The 16255-nt window shown below is 40.4% G+C and overlaps 1 protein-coding gene across 8 annotated transcripts in view; it reads right to left on the bottom strand.

Moving 5' to 3' along the window:
• FGGY (FGGY carbohydrate kinase domain containing) overlaps positions 1–16255 on the bottom strand; it is a 422773-nt gene that overhangs the window by 387601 nt on the left and 18917 nt on the right. For all 8 annotated transcript variants that reach the window (XR_014293288.1, XM_082612667.1, XM_082612663.1 and 5 more), the window contains exons 2-3: positions 14366–14580; positions 454–565 (exon numbers count right to left, since the gene is read on the bottom strand). Coding sequence is in view for 7 of the 8 variants with exons in the window: in XM_082612667.1 (XP_082468793.1) it covers positions 454–565; positions 14366–14566 (313 nt within the window). In the remaining variant the exon portion in view is untranslated. The remainder of the gene's footprint in view (positions 1–453; positions 566–14365; positions 14581–16255) is intronic.

Raw genomic sequence — 16255 nt, 5'->3', positions numbered from 1 at the left:
TGTTTCCAGCTTTTGTGTGATATATGGTCCTGTCTGTCTTACTCTGTTTTCTTTAAGTGAACTTGATTCACCCACTCAAATGAATGTGGTGGAGGAGCTTCATATGCAAAACAACTGCAGGCACAGACAACACTCCCTTCCTTGAAAAGGCCCAGACCAGTAACCTGTTTCAAGGCTACTCACTCTGAGCTAATGATCCCATGTCCATCCTACATTAGATTTTCTACTGTGGCTCCTGTGCATTGTGGAGCCAAGTCTCTTCCTAATCCACCTAATCCCAATGTCACCCCTCTCCTACTAACTGCTGCCCAAGCTTTGACCTCTAGGGACATGATTTTGGGGCTCCATGCTCCACCTGTAAATCTCACTAACAGTGATAACACTTGATATCATGCTCCATCTGGGCCCCAGCCCATCTCCCACCACCAAGAAAACAGAGAGAAATGGTCCTACCTTCATGATTCACGGGTAAAGGACGAAACTCCTTATCCAAAACAACCAGAGAACACGTGGCATCAAACCCAAGCCCTCGGATTTGGTTTAAATCAATCCCTTGTACAACTTTCTGTTTTAAAAACAAATAAACAAAAACATAAATTAAAATACAGGCTTTTAAAAGACTGAAAACAGTTATGACTAGAAGGAAATGAATGGCAGAATAAAGTATTTACAATAGAAAACAAATAAAAGTTCAATGTCACTAAAATATCAGAAGATCCTATAAATTAATTTAAAAGACAACCAATCTAATTGGAAATTAAGCAAAGGACATGAAAAGTCACTTCATAAAATAAAAAGAAATAGTCAAAGAGTATATAAAAAGATCCCCAACTCCATTAAAATTAAATAAATGCAAATAAAAATATCCCAATCTTTGTTTTTCTTATTGGCAAAAATTCAAAAAATTAAGAGTAGATAGTAGTGGCAAGACAGGGAGAAGTGGACCTTCTTTTACATTATCCTAACAGTGTGATAATTTAGTACAAATTTTAAAGAATATAGTATAGTATTTATTAAAATTAAAAAATGCATAACTTTTGACCCAGCAATCCTACTTCTAGGAACCTATCTTAGTGAATTATTAGCATGAGTAAGTAAAATTACACATAAACAAAGGTTAACTGTTTAAGAATATACCTAAAAATTGGAAAAACTATTTTTATGAAATAAATTATGGTATACCTGTAAAACAGAATTTTCTACAGCCATTAAAAATGAAGAGAGAGAAGCATCTTCTGGGTGTGATAGTATGAAGAGGCTGGCAAACCTTCTTAGCAAAATAAAAGCATAAAACTGAACAACATCATCAAAAACAACCATTTTGGGGCTATGGAACTTGGCCAAAACCACATAAGAAACTGAGAAATAGTCTTTCTTGAAAAATAAAATTGCACCTAAAACATTCCCACAAAACAACAACTCCAGGACCAGATGGATTCATTGGGAGGTTCTGTGAAACATTCAAAGAATAAACAATACCACTCCTATACAAATTTGTTTAGGATATAGTGAAGGAGAGAACATTTTCCAACATTTCATGGCCAGTACTACCCTGATACCAAAGCCAAACAAAGATATCAAATGAAAAGGACACTGTAGACCAATAACTGCCATGAACATAAGTGTAAAAATCCTTAACAAAATATTAACAAACCAATATTGCAACATATAAAACATTCATTTTACATCATGACCATGTGGGGTTACCCCAGGAATGCAAGAGTCATTTAATATCCATAAATCAATTAATGTATAACATATACTAATAGAATAAAGTACAAACACCAAATGATCATCTCAACTGATGCAAAAAATAAATAAATAAATGAATAAAAAACACTCAATAAACCAAGAAAGAAGGGACCTTCTACAACCTGATTAACAGTATCTACAAAAACCTATAGCCAACATCATACTTCACAATAAAATGAATGATTCCTTCCAATCAAAAACAAAGCAAGGCTGTTCTCTTTCACCACTTCTGTTCAACCTTGTACTAGCGGTTCTGGCCAACGCAATAAGGCAAGAAAAAGAAAGTTAAAGCATACAGATTGGAAAGGAAGAAGTTAAAGTGTATTATTTTGCAGAAGACATAATCCCACATGCAGAAAATCCTTAGAAATTTATCAAAAAGAAAAATCTACCTGAACTAATAAGCAACCTTAGTAAGATCACAGGATACAAGATTCACATATAAAAATCAACTGCACTTCTATATACTAGCAAATAACATATCAAAATTGAAATACCAAAATAATTCTGATCACAGTAGCATCAGAAAAACAAAATACTCAGGAATTAGTTTATCAAAAGAAGTTCAAGACCTATACCCCCAAAACTACAAAACATTGCTACAAAAGAAACTACAAATTAGAGAAATATGCCATATTCATGAAATGGAAAATTCAACATTGTTGAGATGGCAATCTCAAATTAATCTACAGATTCTACACAACCCCTATTAAAATCCCAGAAGGTTTTTTTTAAGAAAATGACAAGCTGTGCCTAATTTATACAAAAATGTAAAGGACATAGAAAAGCCTAAGCACTTTTGGAAAGAAAGAACAAAGTTGTAGAACTTATGCTACCTGATTTCAACTTACTATAAAGTTACCATTACTAAGTCAGTGTGGCACTGGCATAAGGATAAATTTATACATCAATGGAATGGAATAGAAACATAAGAAATATACCCAAACTTGTATGGTCAATTGATTTTTTATAAGGTGCCAAGACAATTCAATGGGAAAAGGACAGGCTGTATGACAGTAGTACTAAAACAACTAAATGCCCAAATGCAAAAAAAAAAAAAAAAAAGAACATGTACTTTTTGACTTTTACCTTACACCATATACAAAAATTTACTCAAAAAATGTATCATATCTCCAAATGTAAGAATTAAAACTATGAAACTTACAGGAGAAAATCTTTATGATATGAGCTAGACAAAGATTTATTAAAAAGCAAGACTCAAAAGAAAAAATAATAAATTTGACTTCATCAAAATTTAAAAATTTTTCTCTTTAAAAGAAACAGTAAGAAAATGAAAAGATAAGCTAAACATCGGGAGAAAACATTTGTAATTCAGACATCTGATAATAGACATATATGGAATATATAAAGAACTCTTATAACTCAATAATAAGAGAATTAACAACCCAGTTACAAAATGAGCAAAAGATTTAAATATACACATCACCAAAGAAGACAAATGGCCAAAGCACACAAAAATATGCTCAACATCATTAGTCATTAAGGAAATGCATATTAAAATCACAATAAGCTACTACTACACACCTACAATAACAGCTATAATAAAAAAAGAGTGACAATACCAAGTGTTAGAAAATTATGGAGAAAGTGGAATCCTCGTACATTGCTGGTGGAAATGTAAAGTACAGCCATTTTGGGAAAGAAGTTTGGCACTTTGTGAAATATAATTTACCACACAACTCAGCAATTTCACTCCTAGGTATTCACCCAGGAAAAATAAAAATGTTTGTCAACATAAAGACTTGTATGTGAATATTCACAGCAGCATTGTTCATAATACCCTAAAACTGTAAACAAATCAAATGTTCATCATGGTTTAACCAAATGTTGAAACCAAGTGTGTTATATCCATACAACAGTATAGTACTCAGAAAGAGTACTATCTGTGTAACCACATGAATGAACCTTAAAAACATTACGCTAAGTAAAAGAAGTCAGACACTAAAGAAGGCATGTTGTATGATTCCATTTATGTGAAATTTCTAGAAAGGAATAACTATAAAGACAGAAATCAGTTATCTATGACTGGGGCTGGGGATTGACTACAAACAGGCATAAGGGAACTTTTGGGGGGTAACAGAACTATTCTAAAATTGAATTATGGTGATGATTGCACAAATGTGTAAATTTAATAAAATCACTGAATTATACATTTACAATGGATGATTGTATGGTATGTAAATTATACCTCAAGCTGTTAAATATTTTTTTACAAAGTTGAGCTATAAAAGATGAAATGGAAATACATCCATGATATATTAATAAGGTACAAAAAAAACAAAAAAAATATACAACAAACTGCTAATAGTGGTTGCCACTGAGAACAGAAACGACAGCTGGAGGAGATGGGAGATTTTTCACTTTGTCATGTAATTTTTTAAGCTGGAGAATAACAGATTTATTGATGAATTCTATTTTTTAATTTTTGTTTCTATGGTTTCCTTTTGTGAAAAAGCATGAGTGATCACACTCGTTAACATTTCCTGCCAACTTAAAACATGACAATAACCTTTTAAATACCACAAAAGTCAACTCAAATGTGTCCATCTCCATTTAAAATGCTCAAGTCGGGCTTCCCTGGTGGCGCAGTGGTTGAGAGTCCGCCTGCCAATGCGGGGACACGGGTTCGTGACCCAGTCCGGGAAGATCCCACATGCAGTGGAGCGGCTGGGCCCGTGAGCCACGGCCGCTGAGCCTGCACATCCAGAGCCTGTGCTCCGCAATGGGAGAGGCCACAACAGTGAGAGGCCCGCGTACCGCAAAAAAAATAAATAAATAATAAAATAAAATAAAATGCTCAAGTCTTCTTTTTTCCTGTTTTGGAATTTTGGACTTGTCATTTAGGATTCTGTTTCTTACTATTTAATGGGTTCCTCAAATAAGAGCTACACACAATTATTACAGATTTTTCAACAAAGAAAAGCAGTAATTTTTTTCAAATAATAACAACAATAAATTATAAAATGTCACCATATATTGAGCACCTATTGAGTGCCAGGTACTTTACAAACATCATCTTATTTAATCCTTACAAAACCCACTGAGGAAACATTTAGTATTTCCATTTCATAAAAAAATAAGTGGAAGACTGGGGAGGGAAGGGAACAGCAAGTGGGCTCCAAAGATTGAGAATTTGAACTTAATCCTGTCATACAGCCAGTAGATGGCAGAGCCAGAATTCAAACTCAGAGCCTGTGTTCTTCCTACTCCACCATACTGCCTGCCTGCCCAAGAGACTCACCCTGCAAAGAGGGCATGTGCTCCATGCAAGAACATCGCTAGTCAGCCATCTGTGATGCCTGGCAATACCTCTGCCCCACATCACCAGGTGAATGCCCCGTACACCTTTACTACACTGATCCATCAAGACTTAGAAGAATGTGAGCCGCAAACCCAAGTCCCTGTCAGCATGGCCTCAAGACAATGACCCACAAAGACCTGGTTTCAAATCCTAGCTCTGTCACTCTGGCTATGTGACCCAGGGCATGTTACACAATTCCAGCCATTCTAATCACCCCCTTGCCTTGCTGGATCATGTCTCTGTGGCATTTATAAGCACGGCCTCCTCTACCTGGAATGTCCTTCCAACTTGGCTTGGAAATCTCTGGGTAGTGGCTAAGATCAATGATACTGGGTGCAGACTCCCTGAGTTTGAAACCTGGCTCTGCCACCGACTAGTCATGTGACTTTGGGAAGCCAGAAAACCGGTTTCCTTGGTTACACAAAGCTATTACTTAGACCTACATCTCCTAATGATGTTATGAGAATTCAGCAAAATAAGGTGTGATTAGCCCAACATCTGGCATTTGGTGCACAATAAGTAGCAGCCATTATTTGAGGAAATTAGCTGCCTCCAATCTTCTTTGAACTCATGGAGCATCAATCTAACAATCAACAAGCCAGCCCTAACTACTACCTGCCTTGTGGCCCTGTTGGTCTCTGTGCCCAGAGAGTGCATGCCTGACTTGGGCAAGCCCACCCCACATAGGCCTGCAATTAGTCAAGAGAGGAACTGGGAGGGAACATGTAGAAGATGCAATAAAACTCAATACCACAAGGCAGCTTTGGAGTAGAAACAAGCATGGGCTACAGTGTCAAAAGAGCCACCTTCTGGTTCCAGCTCCATCACTTCTGGATCAGGTAATCTTGCACTAATCTCATCACCTTTCTGAGCCTCAGGTTCCTGAGAGAGAGAGAACTCCTAGGTAAGGATCAAGAGCATCAATTAGTTTGAAAGTGCTCTGGAACCGATAAACCTTTGTAGGAAATATGAAGGACAGAAAACTCCCTCGATGCCTTACTAACTGTGTTCATGGAATCTTTCTGATGTACAAAGCATAGCATGCTCTGTGTGTCATGTAAGCACATATAAAATGACAGGATAAACAACTGAAAAGATTGGATAAACTCAAATCCTCCTAAGAATTCTGGTGGGAGTGACTGTCCAGTAGAAGCAAAGAAAATATTCTCTACAATCTACTTTATGAATCCCCTCGAAGACCTACAGAGTTCTATATTCGAACCATGGCCTTTCAGCCTCAAAAGTGCAGTGTCTCCATCTCTAAAACGGAAACCTACCACAAGGAACTGGAGGAATAATTGTGACAAGCATTTAAACCTGATTTGGTTAGGCAGCCACTGTCATTTCCCCAGCCTTATATGGAAATGCCTTATGACCATGCTCATCATGCTTATCATGAGGACCCCCTCCACTCCCCACCCCCACCCCCATCTAAACCATCTCAGAGAGATGGCTGTCAGGGTCACACTACCCAGAAGGCCCCTGGGACTTGACCTGCTGACCTGAGGATTCTTTTTTATATGCTCATTAATGGAAGAAGAAAGCAGGCTAGTAAACTCACCCCAACAGCTTGGCATCAAGGGAATTTCCTCAGCTAGAGAGAAAGCACATTGCGCTGCTAAAGAATTTCCAGAGAAGGAGACTTCTGCAACTTCATTCGGTAACCTGGTCCATGTCTCGCAACTGTCAACTCGTAGCTATGGGGCAGCAAACAAATGTTTGGGGAAGGGATTGTGCATCGCTTTGTTCTGACTGTGGGAACCAGTTCAATTCTGCATGTGTTTTAAATCAGCAGGCTGTGCCATATTGGGTGGGGAGACAGAGTTCCTCAGAAATCTTCCAAACTGAGAACTGGAGGGTCAGAGGCATACCTGGTTTTATCTTTGGCTGTATTTGGAGCAAGGGTCAAAGCCTGGGGCCTCACGGAATCCAGCTTGCAATAGAGCTCTATGTGGCTGGTACTGTATTCTTTTAAATCTTGATTTGAATGCCTTTGTCAGCTTTGGGGGTGTGCATGAGGTTATGAAATCCCCAGTTCCCTCAGGCCCATCACTCCCTGTTGCCTACACAATTCAATTACTCATTCAGTCAGTCAGCAAATACAATCAAGCCCCTTCTAAGGTCATGCTGTGCACTATTCTGGGTATTTGGGAAACAATGGAAAGCAAAAAAATTTTTTTTAATTCCTTACTGTTTTGGAGATTACGTTGTAAGGATATACAACGGCCAATAAACGGAAAAAATTATATAGTGTATGTACAGTATACTAGAAAGTGATGTCAGGGGGATCAGGAATGCCAGAGGAGGGGAAGGTAGTTGCTGAGAAAGTGAGATTTGAGGAAACACCTGAAGGACCCGAGGAGCTGACCCTGTAGAAAACTGTAGAAAAAGTGTTTCAGGCAGGAGAACAGCCAGTGCAAAGGCCCTGAGGTGGGAATAACAACAAGGCTAATACAGCTTGTGTGGGGTGTATGTTACCTGCAAGGCCCCTGGAGGCTTTCAGCTTTACAGAATCTACTCTAGTGACCAGTAAAATGAACAAATCCAGTCCTGGTCCATTACCTACACAGCATCCTAGCTCAGGTGTGGTACTGTCCCTTGAACATAAGGTAGAGAGATAGAGGCCAAACACTGCCATTTATGTCAGTGACACCAACATTCCTCCAAGAACAGAAACTCTGAAACTGCCTCTACCTCCTTCCTCTCCATCGTCACCAGGTCCTGTTCGATCTTCCTTCCAAAGTCTCTCAGTCTTGTGCCGCCTCTTTATTCCTCGGCCAACATCCTAACCCAGCCCTTCATTTATTAAAGAGATAGTATTAGGCACCTACATGTGCCACCATAGAGGACACATGCTCAACAAGACAGACATAGCCCCAGGCCTCCCAGACCTTATGGTTCAAACAAATCTCAGCTTCCAGAACTTTATTAGAAGAAGGAAATTGCCTCCTAACTGGCATCCCTGAATTTAGTTTCTGTTCCTCCAAGCCATCCTCGATCTGTTGCTGGTCAGTCTGAAACTCAGGATGATTCTAGAAGAGCTCCCAACTGGCCTCAGAACCAGCCACCCCGGGTATGCCCCCAACACCAATTCCAGCTTCCCTTCCTCCTCCTACTGGAAACCACCTGCTCCAGCCGGGGATGACTCTAACTTTTCCACCTAAGCACTTCCATCCGTAATATTCCTCCTGAACAACCACTTGTAGTGTTCTCAAGTCTCACTTTTAACCTTACATCCTTCCTCAAGCTTTCTTCATTGATTGGGAGTAGGGAGGTCCCAATGTCTTGAGTCATTCATTCTTTTTACATTTCCCGGGTCTACTATACGTTAGGACCTGGGTGAGCAAACTATAGTTCCTACCCTCCTGCGGTACAAAATCTAGTAGAAAAGACAGCTATTAATCCACAAATGGGAATCATTTTATTTTACTTCATTTATTTTGTTATGTTATTACTTGATTATAGAATGATTTTACTATTTGATATTAATCAAAAAATGAATGATTCACAAACCACGTGAAGTTCTATGAAGAAGAAGTACAAGAGATGTGAAAACACTGAGTTGGACTTAGTTGGGAGGTAACATTGGGCGAGAAAAGGCTTCCTCCTTGAACAACTACCTTTTGAACTAAGATCCAGTGCAACACTACGCAAGGGACCTTCTGCAGTGATGGACATATTCTGTATCCGTGCTGTCCAGCACAGCAGCCACCAGCCACACGTGGCTGCCAAGCACTTGAAGCATGGCTACTGCAATGCAGGAACCAAATTTTAAACTCTATTTAATTTTAACTAAATTTAAATGGTGACATGTGGCTAGTGACTGCTGTATCAGACAGTATGGACCTAAGGATGAATAGGAGTGAAATATGTCAGCAGAAGGCAGGAAGAGTATGCAGGAAGAAGAAAGAATGTGTGCAAAAGTCCGGCCAGAGGAGAGGGGGAGCAGTGCATGTGTGGGATTATGACAGAAGGAGAATATGAGTGGAAGGCAGAGCTGAGAGAAGCATCATGAGATGAGCCAGGAGAGCAGGCTGAAACCAAACCACACAGCGCCTACAGGCCATGTTAAGGATTCTGAGTTCTATCCAAGCAGTAGTATGGGGCTACAGAAGAGCTGTAAGCAAAAGAGTGACCTGATCAAGTTAGCATTAACATATATCTATCATTCCAGCTCAAGAAGGAGCACAATTGGAGAGGGGAAGTGCACAGACATAGATGAGGAGGTCAGTTGCATTCCAAGGCTAATCCAGACAAAAGATGAAGGTATGTGGTGTTGGAGATGGAGGGAATGCAGAGCTCTGGCCTGAGTTCAGGCTTATCACCCACTTCCTGGGTGACTTAGGGAAAGTCACTTAACTCTCTGGATCTCAGTATTTCTTTTCAATTTAACATGGGAATAACAACCCCTCCCCTACCTACCTTGTATGACAATCAAATGGATAGGCTCGTACTTTGTAAACCATAAAGGTTCTATAAATATAGGAGGTTGACATGATTGCTCAACCCCACATGGGTGACTCCCTCTTCTGCTCCTTCTCTCTCCAACCATTACTCATATAGCTGGTACAATTTAGAACAAAATGGTATCTCGTTGGCTTCATGGGTACTATTTTTTTCCATGCAACTGAACTATTTCATCCTTAGGGGCACAGAACTTGTTGTAGCCCTCGCTCCCATATATAATCTAGAGCTTAGCAAAGAGCATAGCACATAGTACGTATGCAATAAATATTCGCAGACTAATGACACTTGACAAATACCTGCTGGCTGAATGGTACCTCCAGCTTATCTTCTTCCTAATGGAAGCTGTTACTACACACTACCTTGCAATGTTCTTGCCTTGTTGAGGTGATTAAGATTTGTGGCTCCAAAAAGGGATATAAGCCCTTAAAATCAAGGATGACATAAGCTCTAGGACTTGTGTGTTTCCATAGAAATTTTTAGATGTGTGGGTATCAACCCAATAAAGACTTGACAGTTTCAGGGGCAGTGGTGAGTAGAACAGAGAAGAGGATTTGGAGCCATCTCAGTAGGGGTCTAGGTCTGTCTCTAATACTCATTAGTTTCAGAGCCTCAATATCCTCATGAGTCAAATAGGAAGTATGGCAAACTATGTCATAGAGTTATTGCAACATTTGAACAAGATGAGGGATGTCAGAATGTCTTTGTTTGCTTGTTTTTAGCTCTAAGTAACATTAATTCAGCAACCATTTACTGAGCATCAAATTTGTGCCAAGCAATGTGTTAGATGCTGTGGACACAGAGATGACACTCTCCAAGAGTTCAGCTCATGGTTAAAACAAGTCACCAATTAAAACACAATCTGGTAAGGACCAGATAATGAAACAGGTGAAGACATGGGCTCTGGGGCAACAGAGAGGGACTTCTCACCCTCTTTCTTCTGAGGTGGTCAAGGGCAGGCAGGGACTGTCAGAGGTCATCCAGGAAGGCTCCAAGGGGGAAGTCAAGCTTAAGCTTACTTTAAAAGGTACCCAGGAACTGGGCAGGTTAAAAAAAAAAAAGATGAGAGAAGAGCATGCCAGATAATGAAAACAACAGAAATTTCACTCATTCACGTACTCAACAGACATGAATGGGGCACATTACAAGTGAGGAACTCTAAGGAAATACAGATAAACAAGATATGACCCCTACTCAGGGGGCACACATTTTCCACATAAGCAGACAGCTGGGTAAAGGCACTTATAATTCAGAATGCTTAATATAACAATCAGGATAAGCTCAAAGTTCTCCATTCAGAGCTAATTTAGAAAAAAAAATTCAGGTAGCTTAATACGGTAAGATGCGGGCATGTGGAATAAGATGAGGCTGAAGAGAGGGACAAAAAAAGAGCAAGAGGAAGACAGCAGCAGCCCAACCCCTGACTTTGGGTGGTTACTTTACCTCTTAACAGCTCATTTCTTCCAGCTCTAAAACAGAGTTCATAATAAATTGTTGACGCCACTATGGAGAACAGTATGGAGGTTGTTAAAAAAAGCTAAAGATAGAACTACCATATGATCCAGCAATCCCACTCTTGGGCATATATCAGAAAAAAACATGGTTCAAAAGGATACATGCACCCCAATGTTCGCTGCAGCATTATTTACAATAGCCAAGACATGGAATCAACCTACATGACCATCAACAGAGGAATGGATAAAGAAGATGTGGTACATATATACAATGGAATATTACTCAGCCATAAATACCTATATATGGAATTTAAGAAAAAAAATGTCATGAAGAACCTAGGGGTAAAACAGGAATAAAGACACAGACCTACTTGAGAATGAACTTGAGGAAATGGGAAGGGGGAAGGGTAAGCTGTGACAAAGCAAGAGAGAAGCATGGACATATATACACTAGCAAACGTAAGGCAGATAGCTAGTGGGAAGCAGCCGCATAGCACAGGGAGATCAGCTCGGTACCTTGTGACCGACTGCAGGGGTGGGATAGGGAGAGTGGGAGGGAGGGAGATACAAGAGGGAAGGGATATGGGAACAGATGTATATGTATAACTGATTCACTTTGTTATAAAGCAGAAACTAATACACCATTGTGAAGCAATTACACTCCAATAAAGTTGTAAAAAAATAATAATAAAAATTTTTTTTTTAAAAAAGAGAATGAAATAATGCCATTTGCAGCAACATGGAGATTATCACACTAAGTGAACTAAGCCAGACAGAGGACAAATATCATATAATATTGCTTGTATGTGGAATCTAAAAAAAAAAGATACAAATGAACTTAGATACAAAATAGAACTAGACCTACAAACACAGAAAACAAACTTATGGATACCAAAAGGAAAAGGGTAGGGGGATAAATTAGGAGTTTGCGATTAACATATACACACTATTATATATAAAACAGATAACCAACAAGGACCTACTGTATAGCACAAGGAACTCTACTCAATATTTTTTAATAACCAATAAGACAAAAGAATCTGAAAAAAACAGTACACCTAAAAGTAACATAACATTGTAAATACTATATTTCAGTTTTTTTTAAAAAAAACGAGGCTGTTGTGTGGATAAAATGAAGTGATTGGTATAAAGTGTTCAGCATGGTACCTGGAACATAATCAGTGCCCAAGAAATGTGAGCTGCCATCATGATCATCATATTGTTACTGCTGTTCTTATTGTTTTTATTAACTTGACTAAGGGGAAAGTGTCTCAGGCAATGTGAGCAACTTAGCGAAAAGGAAGCAGTAAGTACAACTGCTCTCAAACTCTTGACTTCCTTAAGTCCTTGAGAAAGACAAGACAGGTCGGGATGTATTTTATGTCACCCCTTGCCCCAGACCGTTGCTTCTCAAAATCTTACACAGAAAGAACCCTAACGACAAAAGGAGTGAATATTCCCATGAGGTGTCTCCCTTACTGACGCTGACTTTTCAGTATTTCGTCTTAGAAATTCACTCTCCTCCATAATCTACTCATTTCTGTTATTGTCATCATCATCGCCATAGGAATCATAGTGCTTACTCATTTCCAGGCACTGTTACAACATTTTATATGCATTAACTCATTTAATCCTCACAAGGACCCAGTGCAGATAGGTACAGTCATCATTCCATTTTACAGATGATGAAACTCAAGCAAGACACCATAAGTAACTTGTCCAAGATGACAAGCTAATAAATGTTGAAACTGGGATGTCAATCCAGGCAGTCTGGCTCCAGAATCTGTGCTGTCTGGTGTGTTACCTCTCTAATATAAACATGCTCCCCTCCTTCAACCTCACATAGCAATATAGCTGTGAGTAGGTGTGTCATGTTTATCATATGGCTTCTGACATGCGGCCACATGGCCATACCCCATGCGAGGGGAACAGCCTAAGACCCAATAGCTTTATCCAGGTTTGCTACAGACAGACATCCTCACTAAGGACAAATGCCCAGAGCCACTCACACGGCTAATGGGGCTCAAGCAGATGATGAGGTGGCTGCCACCGGGAGATGATTAAAAATCCAACATTAAACCAAGCTGTACTTAGAGCAGACCTGTTTTTAAAGTAGCTTTTCATCAGGGGATTATATTTTCTTCTTCACAATGTCCTTAATGGCAAGAAATGCTATACGTTGGAAGAACAAAGGAGACCCAAGGGCAAAGAGTAGAAGATTCTCACCAAGGCGGGGGCTGGGACGGGGCGGGGGAGGGAGGAGGAAAATTAAACAGGCAGAAGAGAAGATGTGCCCCCTTTTTATTCCTATATAATAATGCTCCAGTGCCTCCCACCCCCACCTTCTCTCCCTGCCTTCTTCTCCGGGGGCACTAACATCAGCCCAGAGCTCATTAAAGTTTAAACAGACTGATCAATACGGACAGAACAGTGAATTGTCCAACTGCAAATTACCAAGCCCTTCATGAATATTTAAGGAACTAAACTAGGAACAGGGAGAAGAGAGAACCCAGGACTTTATTTTTCTCTCTGGTAAAAACTACAAAAGCATCTCTGTCGTTCCTGATCACCAGGATATAAAACCAGTCAAGTGAAACTAAAAGGGAACAATTCTCAACCAGCATCACTCCTTTTCCCAAGCCAGCAAGCTGACCACAAACCAAGGCCATGCAGGATAAACATCTACCTGGCACAACTCAGAGATGCACTAGTCTTGCCTGACTTCCTTCCTTTCTCAGAACCCACCGTGTTCTCAGGCCACTGTGCCTTTGCACATGCAGTTTCCTCTGAACAAAATGAGGTTTTGTTGCCTTCCACCTGGAAGGCAGGACAGTCCAGTGACTAAGGGTGCAGCACTGGAGTCAGACTGCCTTTCCTACTTACTAACTGCAGGAACTTGAGTAAGTTATCTAATCTTTCTATGCCTTTGTTTCCTCCTCAATAAAATGAGGGTACCTTTATAGGGTCGTTGTGAGGATTCGACTGCATAATGCATGTTAACATGTTTTACACAGCACTGGGCACACCTGAGGGCACAGTAGAGGTCATCTATGGTTATCAATGACGTCTTCACATTCGGTCACATCTGACTGAATCCTCTGTCTACATGTTCTGCATCCTCCACCCTGTCTACCTGGAGCCCCTCAGCGTTGGCCCCTTCCTCAGCTCTAGCCACAGTCACTTTGCTCCCAGCACCTATCACGTTACATCCCAGCTGTCTGTTGGTCTCTGCCATAGACCATGAGCTCCCTAAAGGCAAAGCCTGTGTCTAAAGTTACCCCGACGTTGTCCCGGCACCAGATGGACACACTACACACACTCAGCAGGTGGGAGCAGGGGAACACGTGTGAGAACGCGAGAGTTGAGGCCATACCTTTGTGACGATGCAGCACGCAATCCAGATGTCCTCGGAGGACTGCTCGTGGTGGTTGAACTGAGGCTCCCACTGGTTGATTGGCTGGTCTGCGAAAGCCAAGAGGATACCCCTCTGGTCCACCAGAGCTGCACGGACACTACCTGTCCCCACGTCCACACCCACGTAGTAGCTCCCGAGTTCCTGATCTCCGCCGGGCATTGCCGTCCCTCCACCTGCGGGGATCAAGGGCAAAACCAGGTGAAGACCAAGTGGGTCTGCAAAGCCAAGCACGGGACAACTTGAAAGTGGAAATGAAGGGATGCAGCTGATGAACTGGTAGCCATTGATTATTTATTCATCCAACAAAACGTTCATTGCTGCCAGTGTGCTAACAGGCACTGAGCTAGGTAGTGGGTGAACAGACAGGCATGGCCTCAGATATGGAGTTTCTGTTCTTGGAAGGGAGTCAGATGGTGAGCATTTATGAAATGCATTAATTATTCAAGCAAAGTCGTGACACTGGGTGAAAAGTGCTATGAGGATAAATAAAGGGTTATAGAGCTGAGAATCTGGAGGCAATAGATATGCATTTTCTTCTCACTGAATTTGAATCGAAACAAGGACAATGCCCATGGCGCTGAAAAGGAACCTCATCTGCCCAGTCGGCCAGTCAGAAAGAGAAAGACAAATACCGTATGCTAACACATATATATGAAATTTAAGAAAAAAAAAGTCATGAAGAACCTAGGGGTAAAACAGGAATAAAGACACAGACCTACTTGAGAATGGACTTGAGGATATGGGGAGGGGGAAGGGTAAGCTGTGACAAAGCAAGAGAGAGGCATTGACATATATACACTAGCAAACGTAAGGTAGATAGCTAGTGGGAAGCAGCCGCAGAGCACAGGGAGATCAGCTCGGTGCTTTGTGACCGCCTGGAGGGGTGGGATAGGGAGGGTGGGAGGGAGGGAGACGCAAGAGGGAAGGGATATGGGAACAGATGTATATGTATAACTGATTCACTTTGTTATAAAGCAGAAACTAATTAAAAAAAAGCTATTTACTGAGCACCTATTATGTGCCAACAAGCACTGTAAAAAGTACATACAGCCCCTCTACTCACTACGACTCTACAAGGTGAGACTATTTTTTTCTTCCAGTTTTAATGAGATATAATTGACATAGAGCACTGTATAAGTTTAAGGTATACAGCATAATGATGTGGCTTTCATACATTAAGAAGTGATTATCACAATAAGCTTAGTGAATATCTATCATCTCATAGAGATATAAAAGTAAAGAAACAGAAAAACAAATTTGTGTGATGAGATATCTTAGGATTTACTCTCTTAACTTTCATATATAAATACAGCAGTGTTCATTCTATTTATCACGTTGCACATTGTATTACTAGTATTTAGTTATCTTATAACCAGAAGTTTGTACCTTTTGACTGCCTTCATCCAATTCCCCTCTCCCCCTGAAGGTGAGTATAGTTAAAAATCTATTTTACAGGTGACTAAGATGAGATGCCAAGAGATATGTAACTTTTCTCTTAATGCTAGGTCCACACACTTAAGAACAGTAAATGCACATTGATGCATTTTATGCTGATGGGCAAATAGGTCTCTGAGAAGTTAAGAGATTTAGCCAGTACCACTCAAGAGCAGCCTGGACCCAAAGTCCCACATCTGTCTCATGTCCCTTCCTTTCCTTCTTAGCAGCTTGCAATACAGGTTTAGAGAAGAGGCAAATACACTGCAGCCGTGTCAGGAAGTGACTGGGAATTGGGAAGGAGCCTCGAGGGAGACAGGATCAGGAACTTGTTAAACAATCTGTTTTCTTTACAGACCCCTTGTGAGTTACAAGGAAATCTGACCAGAGAACACTCAGGAATTCCTTGGCCTT

This window comes from Mesoplodon mirus, assembly GCF_964341445.2.
Source record: "Mesoplodon mirus genome assembly, chromosome: 3".
Lineage (NCBI taxonomy): Eukaryota > Metazoa > Chordata > Mammalia > Artiodactyla > Ziphiidae > Mesoplodon > Mesoplodon mirus.
The sequence above is the reverse complement of the archived record's forward strand: the minus strand, read 5'-3'. Positions and strand labels throughout refer to the sequence as shown.